The sequence below is a fragment of the Marmota monax genome, unplaced genomic scaffold (genome assembly GCF_021218885.2).
Source record: "Marmota monax isolate L192 unplaced genomic scaffold, Marmota_monax_Labrador192_F-V1.1 WCK01_AAM20220418_F8-fsc00442, whole genome shotgun sequence".
Lineage (NCBI taxonomy): Eukaryota > Metazoa > Chordata > Mammalia > Rodentia > Sciuridae > Marmota > Marmota monax.
Genome location: NW_026692662.1, coordinates 481,808 through 498,577, shown reverse-complemented (window position 1 = coordinate 498,577; position 16,770 = coordinate 481,808). Strand labels below are relative to the sequence as shown.

The 16,770-nt window shown below is 52.2% G+C and overlaps 1 protein-coding gene across 1 annotated transcript; it reads left to right on the top strand.

Annotated features, from left to right (window-relative positions):
* The first annotated feature begins 8,859 nt into the window (after positions 1–8,859).
* On the top strand, positions 8,860–15,604 carry LOC124093915 (cilia- and flagella-associated protein 144-like). Its single transcript, XM_046446442.1, has 4 exons — positions 8,860–8,992; positions 10,966–11,025; positions 11,976–12,076; positions 15,494–15,604. The coding sequence occupies exons 1-4, from the start codon at positions 8,860–8,862 to the stop codon at positions 15,602–15,604; spliced, it is 405 nt and encodes a 134-aa protein (XP_046302398.1).
* The last annotated feature ends 1,166 nt before the right edge of the window (positions 15,605–16,770 follow it).

Genomic DNA, 16,770 nt, shown 5'->3' with positions numbered 1-16,770 from the left:
ATCAGTAGAGAAGAGGGAGGGAAGTGGGGGAGGGGGAGGGGAAGGGGAGGGAGAGAGGAAACAAAAGCCCAGGAGGCACTGCTGACCCTTCTCAACTGTACACAAGGTGTTCTCCCTCCTCTCCATGGTGACTTTTCTCTCCAATATTCTTTGTAGTTGTGTTCATGATTCAAACACTTCCAAAAGCTTCTTTTATTTATTTATTTATTTTTACATTTTCCCATAGGGGAAGCCCAAGATAAACCATGTGGGCAGCAGGCTTGGTTTGCAGAGGAAGAGCCTGTCTCCAGAGCACCCCTCCCTGAAGACTTGTCCCAGCTGCCCAGTGCCCACCTGGCCCAGGCCCACAAGTCCAAGCCCTCCACTCCCTGCACAGGCTGCGGAGTCTGTGGGGTACTGGTGCAGTTGGCAGAGGGGCTGGCTTTCCTGTTCCCTGACTCGGTTTTCCTCCAGCTCACAGGAGGGTCAGTTCTGGTACATCAGGGTGAGAAGAGGGGAAGGAACCCGTTCCCAGGTAGTAGAAATAGGCCTGGAGCGACGCAGAGATTTACACGCAGCACTTACATTTCAGGAGTCAAGTGTGTTTTTTAAAGACTGATTTGTTTTATTTTGCTTTAAACTTCTCTAAAATGTAAGATATAAAAGTAATTTCTCCCATTTCTGTTAAGCTTTCATGTTTCACTTTAAACATTTTGTTGCTGCTTTCATCTTTACATATGAAATAACAGATGTACTGGGTCATGATCTTATGATGATTCCATGGCTTTGACCTCCTTGCATAAACAATTTATATGTATATAATTTAATATTTTACTTTATATAATGATTTAAATACAGTTCAGTGTATCTTTATTTTTCTGTTTCATTTTGTCTTTCTCAAAATGAAGATCTCTGGTTAAGTATATATGCGTTTAAAACACACCTTTCAGCAAGTCTAGAAATTAAATTGTTTTAAATAAGTTACCTGTCAACCAAGTATCTCTTATTGCACCATCAGCTGAAGCAGAGCCCTCTGGTCTACCACCAAGTACACACACACACACACACACACACACACACACACCGCTGCACATATTTTATACTTATAAGGCCACAAAGTGTATTTTAGAATACATCCTCTATGCAGTGTGTAAAGCAACCACCAAATAAGAGCAATGCAGACGATGTTCCATTATGTGATAATGCACAGTGTCTGTGGATGCCTGGGTCCTCGTGGGTTCTGTCACTTATTTTGAAAGGTAAAGCTACCAGATGGTCTGCAGACACTCCCAGAAATAAGCCAAAGGGACTCCCATTGCTTCATTTGACCAGGAGGATCACGATTCTCACAGAAAGCCCTACAGGAAACGGGCCTTAAAAGACAAATTTTTCTGAAAGCTCTTGGCGGATGCAGGGCACCTATTATTCACCTTGACTCAGAGATTTTTAAAAAGAAGACGGAGCCTCATGGTGGAAAATCCATGGGATTGATGAGGACAGGGTGCAGAGGCAGGGAAGATGGCAGAGTGGCCTTTGTCCAAGCAGCCACACTTATTTATATCAAGAGGTTACATAGGTCATTAGTACCATAACCACATTACTGTTTAGAGTATCAGTAAGGTTGCTTATTCTGCAGTTGTACTTCACAGTTACAATGTGCAACATTAGGAGCTTTTTGCAGTTCTCAAGAAAGTCCGTTGTCTGAAGGCACTGTTCGGCGGGCAGATCCAGGAGCACCAGAACTTGGTGAGACATTGTGGTTTTCTAGAAAGTAAGTTCCTTTATTCCCAGGAGTTATGTGCCTAAGATTAAGGTGGAAGCTGATAAGACTCTAGCATAGAGGGCATTGCCATAGCAACCAGGCATCCTATGCCTTTGCACAAAGACTTTCCCAGGCACCAAGCAAGTCATCAGTAACCCCAATCCCAAACACAGAACCCCTACAGGCCTGCCCTGTGGGTGCTGCCTAGATGGTGAGGAGGGACAGCAGTGCCATTGGGTAGGTGGAGTAGACATTTGGTGCCAGAGGGAAGGAGCCCTGTGTGACATCTGGGAGGGTCCCAAGGTGGGTCCCAGGTGGCAGCTATTGAGGGTCCATGAGAGGACATGGGACTTTACCCCCTCTAGTAGTGGCACCCCCTCCTCCACAGAAAATCTTAACTAAGTTTCTCTAGAAATCTTCACCATAATTGATTTTAGGACCATCAGCAAAAGAGTCTCTACAAAGAGTTCAATGAAGGTAAACTTTGTATTTTCCTATTGCTCTATTTTAATTGGCCATTGGCCTGGAAGAAATCAGCACTCCAGGTACTGAATGCTCCTTTACTAGTTTTTCACACATATTTATCCAGCGTAGTAGTTTGTAGAAGTATGTTTACTAAATGCAAACTGTGATAAATAAAAGATAGGTCCTTTAACAAGGCCTCTGGCCTTGAGCTGGGGCTTCACAGAAATAGATGTCTACATTTCTAAGATAAGAGAAGTTACCAACTGGGTTCTATGATAACAGCTGGCAGGGGGAGGAAAGAAAGGAGAGAAACAACTCTCTCCTTCTCAGATGTTGTCCTTGAAGGGTTAACTTGCCCAGAACAGAGAAAGAAAAGCTGATTTTATGTGAACTTCTGCAGACTGTGAACTTCTGAGCCCCTCCCCTTACAGGCTGGGTATAACGTTCTGAAACTCCCTGAACTCGGAGTTCAAGGGGATTGATTGATTACAGCAAAAGCAGTTCCCTCTGAACCTGGATACAGCCAAATAAAACTGTTTCCTGCTATCTTTGGTGCCTTGCCTCATCTGTCCCCTACAACACTGCCCCTGCAGGTCTCAGAAGAAATGGGTAGTGTGGAGATGGGCCTCTGATGAGGGAGCAGAGGGCAGGGTAGGTGGTCAGTGCTGGGTACCGGGGTCGTCTGAGCAGTGCTCAGGCAGGTGGCTCAGGTGCTCCAAGGACACTGCCAGAGGATTGGCAGACTGAATTCATCAGCCACCAAAACAGCAACTGGGTCCCCTCCAGCAACTGCTGGTGAGGGCTGGGACCAGAGAATCGAGGCTGTTCTTGGCAGAGCTGTCCTGGGGCGGCTGGCTTGGGATGCCCTGCATTCTGATAGCTGGACAGCCAGGCAGACGGTGGTCACCATGGTGCTCAGATGGTCAGGGCACAGCTGACGGTGTGAACTTGCTGTGGAGGGATGATCACAAGTCCAAACCTACTCTCATTCTTCAGAAGGGCTGGAGGCCAACTGCTTTGCATTTGGGGTCAGGGAAGCGGACAGCTGGTCATGGGCCTGAGCTCTCTCTTGGCTCGGCCTCTGGGCAGCTGCTCTTCCCTGCAGCGGCTTTGCTCAGGATGTTTGAGGGGGTAAGGGGCTCCTGCTTCAGTCTCCCAGGTACGACCAGGGCTCAGGTCTTCAGGGATATCTGGCGCCAGGGAAGCAACTAGATTCCTGATCCCAGGAAAGGAACTCAGACATGTCACTCATTTCCTCTGAATGTCCATGTCCTCCACATTTCCAAGGTTGAGCATGTCCCCCAAAGGTTCATGGGATGGAGGCTTGGTCCCCAGCATGGCAGGGCCGAGGTGCAGGGCCTTGTGAGACTGGGGTCCAATGCAGGCTCCTCATGGCACAGAGCACCACCCTGCAAGTGGACAGATAATGGGCTTCCAGAGCCAGTGGGCTGCCACAGGAGAGGCTTGGCATACAGCGAGGCACCCCACAGCATGCACCCCTGTGCATATGGCAGCTCCCTTTCTGATTCCCTGCCATGTGGTGAAGCTGTCAGGTAATGCTACAGGGCAAACAGAAGAGGCCGCCTGATCTTGGGCTTTGAGAGTTAAAAAAAAGCAAAAAAATAAAAAATAAAAAAAGACTGTGACCTAAATTAACATTTTTCTTTACAAAGCGACCAGACTCTGGTATTTTATTATAGCCACTCTTCCTTGAACCCACTGCTCTTTCCCATCATGGCTGCCTGAAGAGTTTAGGAGTACCAAAGGCCTGCACAAATAGCTCCCGGGGTGCTCTGGACCTCAGTGATTTTCCTCTCCCTGACTGCAGTGCCCTTAGGACAATCAGGAAATTGTATCCGGAAGCAAAGACTCTGAAGACTCACTCCATATAGCACCTGGGGAGCTGCTGCCTGCTGTTTGGAGCACCAGCATGGGGCCAGCCAGCTGTGGGAACAGGGGTTGGGGGCTACTAAAGAAGCACACTGGCACACAGGTGGTCGTGCACCCCTGCCCCAGATCAGCTGCTGGGGGAGTGCCTCAGGGTGTGTGTGGGGGGTCCCCTGGATAATCCTCAGGGGCAACTTCCACAATAAAAATCAGAACACATTCTCTTCCTGCACCGACAGGGGCCAGCACCTTCCCAGCAGTATGCAGTAGGCATTTTTGTCTGCTGTGCCACTCCACAAATGGACAGGCCATGGCAGAGATGAGTGGTGAAGGCAAGTGGCAGAGTAGAAGAGCCAGATGGGTGCCAGTGCCCGAGGTCCAGAATGGAAGCTCTGAACCACAACCTGGAGAGGCCACTAAGTCAGGTCTAAGTCAATGTGCCAGAGGACTCCAGCACTGCCAGCTCTGCCTGGACCGTCCAGCCTAGAGACGACCCAAACACCACCATCTGACAGTCAGAGGTCACAGCACCCGACGCAGCTTGTGCACGTGGTCTGCAGACATTTTCAAGGCACAAGTGTAAAAGGTGTTTGGGGCCATGTGCTTCTGGCCAGATCACAAACTCTGAGGCTGGAGACACGACCTAGGAGGAAGGTCCAGCTGCTGCAGGCCCTGCATACTTAGGTCTCTCCAGCACACCACCAATCTCCAAATCCCAGCAGGAACTGGGGAGATGCTTCCTGTATTCTGCACATTAGGTGTGAGCCCTGTTCCTGCACACTACAGACGTGACCACTGAGATATCTGAGCACTGCAGTGTCCCCTGGGCTGTCAGCTGGGGTCTGCACCTGGTGGCCCACACCCTCAAAGGTGATGCAGAGAGCCTCCATGTTCAAAGAGCGTCTCTCCTCGCGACTCACTCCCTCCATGATGGCTGGCCAGGACACAGGGAGGGAACCGACTTAGTCGACAACTCCACACAGTGCTGCAAACAGAACCAGAATCCATGATTCCTCATTGTCAGCAAATTCAAGATGGCCGTGGAGGGGCCTATCCAAGAGGAGGTGGGGAAGGAAGAGGTAGCAGGTGCTCGCCCAGCGCTCCTGGGGCCTCGCCCCTTCTCACCAGGCTGGTCCTGAGGCTGAGCCAAGCAGACACCAAGACCACAGAGCCACAGACTCAGCTCCTTAGACAACCAAGCGCCAGCCCAACGGCCACCTCTCCAGTCAACTCCCAAGGATGCCATGCAGGGTGCGTCAGTGAAGGGGAGTTCCTTCTCTGTAGGACACTCCTGTGACAATTGGTTTGCAATATCCTGGGCTCTGAGCCACTTGGGGCACAAGGGCACCCCGTACGTAAGATTGGTCACCTGGGCTCCCAAACACACTGAGTGACGATGGGCAGTGTGAAGATGGTGGGAATGCAAGGCCACAGGCTCCCCTTCCAAAGACCCTTTGAGCACGCCCTTGGTAGGAAACTGTGTCATGTTTGGTGCTTGAAGTCAGAGGAAAAGGAAGGATTTATGGTTCGGAACCCACCTGTTCTTACTCCTGCACAGCATCACCTCCATCCTGCCATGAAGCTTGGGAAGGAGGATTTGAGAAAAGGACTGAGGGAAGTCCTAGCGCCAGGGGTCAGGACATGATCTGGAGGCCTCGGCTACTCAGGAGCCCTGTCCTCAGGATCTAAGGACTTCCACCCTCCCCGGTCCCTCACTCAGCAGTGCTGTGATTCTGTAAGTCAGCCGTCATCTGTGGGCATCCACACCCCCAGGAGAAGAACAGGAGGACCAGCCCGCACCCAGGCCACCTCACTGGGATGCTGTCAGATCTCAGGAGATGAGGTCCCACGATCTACACCAGCTGTGAAGGACCAGACTCGGGTGGGATTGTAAAGCAAACCCGTTCTCCACTGCCCTGGAGCCACCCACGCCTTGCTCTGGGTCCCCAACCCCCAAGGGTCTCCCTCAGTCCTTTTTCCCTGAGTGGACAGGCAGAGCACCTCTGAAGGACCTGCCCTCCTCTCCAGGCATCTCTGCACATGGTTATTTTGGGCCCCAAACCTACTCTGTGTCAGCAGTCAACAGTCAACATGGAACACAGCAGTAGGGAGAGGAGGGGAAGGGACACACGACCTGCCAGGGCCTCATGGCTATAGCAGGGATCTGAGCCCAGGTGTCACCTGTTACTCACTTGGCCCTGATGACCATAGCACGTCTCCTCTGCATAAAGGCACTGCCCACACAGTCCCTCTGAGTGTGTTAGGTCCACCCTGAACCCCAGGACCACCCTGAAGCCCAGCTCTGGTGCAGCTGGAGCAGCTGGGCAGCTTGTGAATGGTGGGATCAATCTTTTGACTTTGCACCAAGCAGCGATTTCTCCTTGAATTAGACATTTTTTCAGCCCAGGTAAAATGAAGCTGATGGGCATGTCCTCCAGGAAAAGCTTCTAACTTCTGCACAAGTGTCTCCTAGGTTTGATTTGGGGTCTTTGAATGGAGCAGTTTTCCATGCCACATTCTATCTTCTCCAAGAGAACTGAAGACCCAAGAAACACTGCAGCACACGACCTGCCCCATGGTGCTTTCTTCCTCGAGTGCTGGGTGGACACACGGCCAGTGAAAACAGTCTGCACCCTGATCAATCACTGCTTAGGAAAACTGCACAAAAAGGAGGAGGGACTTCCCTGGTGGCATTCACCTGGACAGCCTCCCAGGTGCAGATTCCTGCTGGGAGTGGGGACCAGGGTGTGGTGTGAGGAGCTGCTTCTCCAGGTAAATGTATAAGGCCTGCTCCACACATGGGCACTGAGCTGATTCATAGCTACGATAGAAACCCTCCTCTTAGACATTATTTCTCAACTGCTGGACTTAAGATCCTCAAAACACACCATCCCACCTATGTTGAGTACTGAAGACACACAGAAGTTTCTAGAAGTCTTACTGGTCCCACCTGCTCTGACCCCACTGCCTGCTCAAGGCAGCCCCCTCCCTAGTCTCCAGCATCCTCCTCATTGCAGAATGGACACCTCTTCTCCCCTCTCACGACCTCTATTCAGGAAGGGAGTTAGATGATAGGAAAGGGCTCTGGAAACACAGTGAGTTAATCCACTGGGACACTGATTCCACTTTCCCATCCCACTTCCCTGCACACGGTGTGAACACACTCGGCACCCACCAAAGTGTGTCCTCAGGAAGGGCACCTAGGACCCAGGCACAGAGGTGTCCCCTAGCCCTCTGATCAGTCACTGCCAGAGGAGGGCAGACTTCACATCCCCCCAAGGACATGGACTCCTAGTGCCACATCTCTCTCTCTCTGCTGTGTCCAGTGACCACTCTTGAACCTAGACATGGGACCAGTCCCTGGATGGTGGGGCCTACTCAGTGCACCTACAGAGTGGGGGGTGTGCCTGTCACAGTGGACCTTCCATCATGGAATCTGAGGAGAGAACTGTGGGAGGCCCTCTGGCAAGGGTCAGTCACTGGTTGGCCAGTGAGTAGCTAGGACTGTCTAAAGACATGACTAAGAAGCTTCCTCCCGTGGATAAAGCTCAACGCCAATGCCCCCCTCCGGAGCCCCCACCCTCCAGCCCCATCACCGGCCTCCCTCCCCTGACCCGCCAGGCTGCCAGCCCTCAGCCTGCTCTCCAGCTCAAGCCCTCCCCTTCTGGCCTGTTAGTCTGTAAACAAGTCAGGATGGCGCCTGGCATTTTGCCAGAGAAATGTTAGAGTCTGTAAACAAGTCTGGATGGTGCCTGGCAAAATGCCAGAGGGAGTGGTTTGTGAAGTAACACCAGCGAGCCATTAAGTGTGGAGATTCCTTATTGGTTGACTGATGTATCTAGTTTATGCTAATTAGATAAGCTGTGTGGAATGTATAAATACTGCTCCTGTCCTGCAATAAATGGCTCCTACTCCTGCTGTATCAATCTACACAAGTTGTTCGTCACCCCCCGGTTATTTTGCTGCAGCTGGACTGCGGCACTGGCCTCTGCCCCATTACTTTCCCTCCTCTGCCTTACATGGTCCCTTCCCAACACCCTGCCTTGAAGGGCTCCGTGCCCAGCTCTTCCTCTCTTGCTCCCAGACCACCCACTCGCCTCCCCGCTGTTCATCTGGCTCGCCTTTCCCGTCACTCCCCCATCTATACCCCTTCTCCTCCTCCCAGCTCTCCCTACTAGGTCCCCATAATCCAGTCCCACCCACAATCCAGCCTCCCCAACCAGGCAGCATGGTTGACACACTCACCCAGGGGAGATGGTTTCCCCACTGTGGGTGCAGGTCACAGTCCCTGGGACTGTCTTCCCAGCAGCCTGAGCAGGTGGACCCAGGGGTCACAGGAGGATGACAGCCCCACACTCAGCCTGGAATCCACCCTTCCTGGATACCACCTAAATCTTTTTTAGGAAATGATTGGCCAAGGTGAGATCCAGCTGTCAGTCTCTTACCTGGGCCTCCCCACTGGACCTGGAGCCCTTCCCTGATGATGTCCAAGGGCAGCTCTAGTACCCAGGTTCTGACCTGAGAAGCTGGGGCAGGTGAGTCCAGTGCCTGCCTGGGACCCTGGGAGGAGGGATCTGGGGGCAGTGGGTGGAGTCAGGGGACTGGGTTGCCCAGGGGAGGTCCAGGGCTGGATACTGGAGCATTCCAACCAGGACTCTGTTGCCAGTAGACAGCTGGGACATTGTTGTCAGGAGACGGCAGAAGACCTGGCACCGCCCCAGCCAGAGGGCACTTAGAGAGCCCCACAGCACCAGCATGGCCAGGCCATGGCTAGACACCAGAGGGAGAGGGCGATCCAGGACCAGGTTCATCAGAACCAGTTCCTGCGGGAACAGTACCTGCAAGAGCTGCACATGCAGAAGCTGTACACGGAGTACCACGTGAATCCCCGGCACAAGGGTGAGGACTGGGGGAACAGAGGTGGGACACTGAGGGGTGGGTTGTGGGCGCGCAGGCAGCAGGGAGAGGCCTGCCCTGATCTCTGGTGTTCAGAAAGGGTGGATTCCAGGGCTGCCCAGCCTCCTGAGACACATCAGATGCATTGAAATGCATCCACCTCATGATGAGATCAAACATACTGCATGTAAAAAGGAATGCTTTTACGGATTGAATTCAAGGGCACTCAGTAAAGCCCCAGCTCTTTTTATGTTCTGTTTGAGACCTGAGCCTCCCTAAGTTGCTGAGACTGGCTTTGAACTTCAATCCTCCTGCCTTAGCCTCCCAAGCTCTGGGGATTAAAGGCATGTGCCATGGCACCCAACTGGAAATGGCTTTTAATATTTTTGTTTTTGATTGAATTACATTTTTCAGGGCTTTTATATTTTGTTTTTGTTATATTTTGGTTTCATTTTCATACACTAAAGGATTTTTTAGGATTTTAATATCATCATAGCCCTTTCTTTGGAAAGGTCGGGAGAGTGGGCTCTGGGCAGTGCTCCCTGTCATCCAGGTAAAAGCACCCTCCCCTCCACTCCTCTCACCCTGCACACTCCGGTGAGATCCATCTCATCCTGCAGCATCAGCAGCCTCTAAAGGACACTGGGCCTCAGATGAGCTCCAGATCTGCCATATGACCACCTCCCAGCTACCTTCCTTGGACTCACCATTAGGGACCTCAAACTGGCCCTCGGGAAAGCTAGGGGCCTTGAATCCCTTGCCCACCCTCTGCTTCTCCAGAAGAACCTGTGGCAGCACAAGGCAGCTGGGCCCATCCCTCCCAGGTGAGAAGCCTGAGTCAGCCCCGGCCTCCATCCCTCAGTCCACACACCTGGCAGTCACAGAAGCAGAATGGCTGCTGCTTCACATTTGCCCTGACCCTTGTCTGTTCCTACCTCAGGGAAAGACTCCATGATACACTGGGGGTGTACCCACATCTCACTTAATTCCACCCTCTGGACAGCTACTGGACCTGCCCCTCTCCAGCCTCACCTCCTCCAAATTCCTTCCACAAATACAGTAGGGCCTGCCCCCCACCCCCTTACCATTGCTAGGCTCCCTCTCAAACTCCTCTTTACCTCTGAACGGCTCATTCCACAGCCCCCTATGGTACCTGCCCACCTGCTCCTCCTCCCTGAGCTACCCCCAACTCTCTACCTCCATAGCCAGCACCCCTGCAGCCTGGCCATCTGCAGGAGACTTAGTGACTTGATTTTGCTTAGAACTCTTCTGGCTGTCTTCTGTCCCCACCACTGATTTCAGCAGAAAAATTCACTTCTGTTTAGGTTGGTTCATTCCAACAAGCTAAATAATCCCTCAGGCCACATTCATTCTGGGAAAAGTGATTTCCTCCAGTTCTTTCCCTTGGGCACAGGATTCATGTGACCATTGTGGTGAAGTGAGAAAATACTGTAGCTTGCATTTCTGTTTACTTGTACTGTAAAGAAAAATATTATATTTTTCTAATATGCAGATAATATTACATACAGATGACATACACATTTCATATCTTAGGGGTGCATGCTCAGAAGACTTTTTACTCCTGGGCATGGTGACATACACCTGTATCCTGGCAGCAGGGAGGCTGGGGCAGGGAGATTGCAATTTTAAGGATGACCTCAACAGAGACCGCTCTCAAAATAAAAGAAAAGAGGGTTGGATTAGGGTTAGGGTTAGGGTTAGCTCACTGCAATAAATAAATGAGTGAATGAATAAACAAACATAAATCCTAGTAGCCTATGGCTTGTGGCCACTTCCCTGGACAGTGCCAGGCCAGACCCTAAGTCCTCGAGAGCGTGGGACCTTGTTCCCAGCACCCAGCCAGAACCCCCCAGGCCCAGGCACTATGTGGGTGCAGAATGAGAGCCTGGTCTAGGGTGAGTGGCGGGAGGCAGGGGTTGTGCTCTGACCTGCACTGTGTCCCTGCTCTTCTCCAGTTCACACAATCACCAAGAAGCCCATGTCGTGGCATGATAACTTGGAGGAACCTGAAGATGGTAAGTCCTGAGGTCGGAGACTGCGTGAGGTGGGGCAGAGAGAGGCAGGGGGCTCAGAGAACTCGCAGGCAGAGTCGCTGCAGGGAACCTTAGGGTCCTCTGCTGTGGTCTCGAGACTAGACTCTACTGACCAGGCTCAGAGAGACTGATGAGCAAACACATGCCAACTCATTACTGTCATCCACAAGAGTCCCCGATGGCCTGAAAATAGGAGTCATTCATTCACAAATGTTCAGACATTACTCACACGGGTTCTGAAGGCCTAGGAACTAGATTCATGTCCTGGTGCTGCCGCTCCTTAACTGTGGGCTTTGGCCAGGTTGTTGACCTCTCAGCCCACTTCTTAGAGTTGTTGGAAGGACCAAGCAAAACACCACAGGTGCTTAGAGCTGAACCCGCCTCACCATGCTCAGTAAACACAGTCCTGTTCATGTTTCCACTTTACCTGGTGACAGGCAGTGGGGTGGGCCTGGGGGTCTCAACACAATCAGGCAAAGGCAAGAGGGCAGCCTGTAAGTGCCTCCACCAGTGTGGGGGGGTGGGATCATGGGCGACAGCATGGAAAACAGGTGCCTCCATCAGGCAGGGGATGTGGGACTGTTGGGGCAGGTGGGCACAGGTGGTCCAGGGTGTCAGGCGGGAGGCTGTGGAAGGACCCCGCATGATAGAGAGGTGCAAGAGGGCAGCACCCACATGTTCTGAGAACAGAGGAGTTGACCTCTATTCCTGCCTGCCCTGGACTCCCCGGGGACCCATGTCTGTCACAGCCCTGCCCCAGGGTCCAGAACAGTGCCTGGCACAGTTTGCACTCGACACATTTGTTGACACATGGCTGAGAACCAGATGCCCCTGTCTCAGACCCTGGCTCTGCACACAGAATTCTGTGGCCCTGGAGTGGTGTGGCCAGGAAAAGGACACGGGCAGCTTCTAACTTGAGCCTCCTCTCCCAGTCAGGTTTCTGAATCTCGTTCACCATGCTGCTCAGAGACCCCGGAAGAAGTACCCAGAGACACAGACAGAAAGTCAGATCGGCTGGGAGGCAGAACCTTTGGTAAGCGAGGCCCCCACTCTGGGCAGCAGTAGGAACACAGGGTGGTGCGGGCAGTGGCTGAGAGCAGAGTGGACAGCCAGCTGGCAGGGGCTTGAATTCTGTCCTTCTTGGTATCCTGAGACCTGGGGTGAGTTTCTAAGCCACTGTGTGGTGCTGATCCTGGTCATGAATGGGGACACCACAGAACCTGCCTCACAGGGTTGCTAAGAGGAGCAGTACCTGGGACAGTGCCCAGCACACAGCACTTGCTCAGTAAACGTGGCCAGGCTCCTGTGATGCAGATGGAGAAGAGCGGAAAGGAGTCCCTGAGCCCTGCCCGGAACAGTCAGGTGCTGCTCCAGACAGGAGGACGTCTCCATGGGGCCCACCACTCACAGAGAAGAGCTCACCCCAAAAGCAGGTGTGGCTCAGAGCTGGAGAAGCAAGGCCACATGGAGGCAAGGGACAGCCATGGAGATCTAACTATCAGTCAAAGTTGGGACTTCAGAGGAAACTGCTCAAGACCTTGATTGTACATGAATAAAGAATCAGGGATCAGTGATTTCTAAAGACCACATGGAAGGCTTGATCCAAGGGGGGCTGTGGCTAGGGCAGAGGCTCCAGCAGGGTGGGAGAGACTGGGCAGCTGGACAAGCTAAGGATGGAGGTGTGGGGGGGAAATCACTGGGGGGAACTTCTGGGTGAGGGGTCCTGGCTAAGATGACCTGGCTGGATTCTTGCTGAAGGCAGGGCAGGGACCAGACCTGCTCTGGGGGACAGACGGCAAGGAGCCCACAGACACCCAGGACAGTCAACAGGGTGGTGTTGACTCTCATTACACTGCTCAGCCGGAGTTTTGCTGAAACTGGACTATGCAGAGGTCACCACAGAAGGCCCTAAGTCAGGCCTGGTTTAAGAGGAGGATGGCCTGAGTGGAGTTTGGTCCAGGAGAGTACTTGTCCAGTGAGAAGGAGGTGGGAGGAAAGGGAGCCTGGTGAAGACAAGTCAGCCCAGGGGACAGTGGGCATCTTAGCAAAGCTCCAGAGAGCTGGGGGCTTCATGCACCATGGGAAGGTTGCTCCCTGCACCTCAGGGAGTCTCCTGCCATCAGCACACACAACAGGAAGGACGAGTGTGGGGCCCAGCCAGGCCTGCCCTGCTTAGACCCTTCCAGGCCTCCAGGATAGAATGCTGTGTCTGAGTCCCAAGGGGCCTGCCGGCACTCAGTCTGTCCATCACACATGTGGGGACAATGCCCTCAGGTGGCACAGGGAGCAAGCAAGGAAGTAAGCCCCCCAGATTAGATCCAGGTGTTGTGGGAACATCAAAGGTAAAGAAGCTGGGCTTTCAGAGCACTGTGCTTGGGGCAGAGGACGTGATTGATGTGCTCCATGGGCCCCAATGTGGGGACCCTGTCCCTGGCAGGACCTGGCCCTGTTCAGAGCACCCCAACCTCAGCCCAGGGACCCCTGGTAAGTAATGCTCAGTGGGCACCTCTTTGCCTTGTGTCTCTGGGTAACACTTGCTGAAAATATATCCTCATGTGGGATGTGTGTCCAAACACTCACACACACCAACACACACTCATACACACACCAACACACACTCATACACACTCACACACACAAACATACACACAAACATATACACACACTCACATACTCACACATGCACACACGTACACACACTCACACATGCACACACACACACTCACACATGCACACGCACACACACTCACACACATACACACTCATGCACACATATACACACTTACACCTCACACACACACATACAACACATTCATACACACATACTCACACACATACACACTTACACACACATACACACTCACACACACCTTCACACACACTCACACACATCCTCACACATTCACACACACAGTCACACACACTCATACATACACACACACTCACACACACATTCACATAACACTCTCACACACTCCCACATACACACTCACTCTCACACACAACACACACACTCTCACACACTCATACACTCACACACATTCACACATACACACACATTCTCACATACACACACATTCTCACACACTCACACACAATCACACATACACACACAATCACACACATACACACACTCACACACACATCCACACATAACGCACACTCTCACTCATACACACTCTCACACATGCTCACACTCCCACATACACATTACAACACTCATACACACAGTCACACTCTCACACATGCTCACACACATACACACTCACACACATTCACACATAACACTCTCACACACTCCCCTCACACACTCACACACATAAACACACTCTCACACACACTCACATACACACACACTCATTTACACATACACACACATTCATACTCACACACCCACACACTCACGCCCATACATACACACTCACATACACTCACACACACACTCTCACACTCACATACACACATCCTCACACATATTCACGCATACAATTCACATTCACACACAGATTCACACGTTCACACACATACACACACACATACACACACACACTCCCCCCACACACTCACACACATACACTCACACACACAAACACTCACACACACACATACACACACTCACACACACACACTCACACTCACACACCTGCAGACTGGGATGGGACGAGCAAGTCCCTGAATGACTCTCAGGGCAGCTTCTCTAAGGTGCATGTGCTGAGGTGCTCCCTCCCCCTGGCTTGCTGTGACCCCCCACCACACTCCCTTTCCATTCAAGCACCTGCTGAACACTTAGTGTGTGCGGATGCTGTCCGGGAAAAGGCACAGCACCACCCCCAGCTGTCCCTGGCACCCCAGCACAGAGGCCCGCTGGCTCTGGGCAGCCTGGCTGTGGTGCCCCCTGCCTCAGAAGGAAGAGGAAACGGTGTAGAAAGGGAAGTGAACTGCAGCGCAGTTGGGCCACGATGGGACAAGCAGCTGCCCCTGCTCCGTTAGTCCTGCAGGACTGGACAGTTCACAGGAAGGAAGCCAGGAGTCGGCCTTCCCTGTGTCCACGCAGCCAGGGGCACCAGCCACAGATGTGCTGCAGTCCGGCTTCCTGGGGCCCAGGGGGTTGGGGCCACTTCTCAGCTTCCATTTTCCCTGAAGGAAGCTGGGATGAGACCAGGTACCAGGAAATGAGAGAAAACACAGTGAACCGTTTGATACAAGTTCCTCAGAACCTAGGACTTCCCAGGGGAGGCAGGCTGCCCTCCATGTAGGCAGCGGGCAGGGCAGAGCCCCAGCTTTGCGGAGGTGACGCCCCTTGCTCTCAGGACGCTCTAAGCGCTGGTGTCACAGTTTCACTAGCAGCGTTGAGCAGAAGAGCCCTGGGGTCACCCATGGTCAAGGAGGCCCGACTGGGTCCAGGTCTTCCCCCTCCTGACCAGCTTCTGCTGCCCCTGCATCCATGTAGGTCAGCCCGGAGCTCCAGGACCACAGGCTGAACCACTTCAGGGTCTACAAGGACATCACTCTGTACAAGGCCAAACTGTGGCTCCTGGGGGAGAAGGACCACCGCAAGTAGCGCTCCGCGGAAGAGCCGGCCTTCGCGCTGAGCGCCCAGTGTGCTGTGCAGGGAAATAAAGGTGGTTTTGCTAGAAAGCAAACCTGCTGCAAATCTTATGACAACTGAATTGAGATGGAATTGCTTATTAATCAATATATGGGGAATAACTTCTAAATTCTCCACAAGTACTGCGTAAGCTTGATTTGGGGGCCTTTGAACTGAACACGTTTTCCCTTCCATATTCCAATTTTTCCAAGAAAATTGAAAACCTGAGAAACACTACACAGTGATGTTAGTATTTGGATTTAGAATGCCACCTAAAGGCTCCTGTGTTGAAGACCTTGTCCATGTATAGCTCCGTTCAGAGGTGGGTGCTGGGAAGTGATTGGGTTATGTGGGTGATTGTCTAATCAATGGATTGATCCACTGATGGGGCCATATTTGAATGGACTGTTAGGGGTATAAACTGTAGGAGGTGGGGCCTGCTGGAGGAGGTAGATCACTTTGTGTGGAGGGAATGAGCTGGAAATGTCAGTCTTATCCCTGGCCCTTTCCTCTCTCTCTGTCTCCCTGCTCCACATGCCATGATGAGATCAGCATCACTCTGCCCCTCTGCCCACCATGCCCAGAAACAATGGAGTCCACCAACATGGACTGGAATTTCTGGAACCATGAGCAGAATAAACCGTTTCTCCCTTTAAGTTGGTCATGTGAGGATTTTTGCCACTGGAATGAAAAGCTGAGCAACACAAACATGACCTGACCCTCCCAGTGTTCACTGCAGTCCCAGGTGGACACCAACAAGAGAAAATGGCCTGCATTCTGGGATCACCCATTTGCCTAGGAAAAATCTAGATGAAGAGAAAGTTGGACTTCCCTGCTGGCATCAGCATAGAGAGCCACCCAGAGACAGAGCCTGGAGTGAGGACTGGGTGTGGGGTAAGGAGCCGTTTTCCAATTAAAGACCTTTGGCCCCGACTGCACACAAATACTGGTATCATTAAATAATAACTCTGTGTGGAACCCTCTTTCACTGGAAATCATCTATCCATAGACTCAGGGGGCCTCCAGACTTGTTATCCCACCCATGTTGAGCAATGGTTCAGTGTGGGAAACCATTCTTGCACGTGATTGGGCACTTCCCGGATTGGGTGTGAGGCATTCTGGCCAAACTGTGTCGGAGC

Coding starts and splice junctions, on each gene's coding strand:
- LOC124093915 (XM_046446442.1), top strand. CDS start 8,860: ATGGCTAGACACCAGAGGGAGAGGGCGATCCAGGACCAGGTTCATCAG. Junction 11,026..11,975: donor CTTGGAGGAACCTGAAGATG/GTAAGTCCTGAG, acceptor CTCCTCTCCCAG/TCAGGTTTCTGAATCTCGTT. Junction 12,077..15,493: donor GCTGGGAGGCAGAACCTTTG/GTAAGCGAGGCC, acceptor GCATCCATGTAG/GTCAGCCCGGAGCTCCAGGA.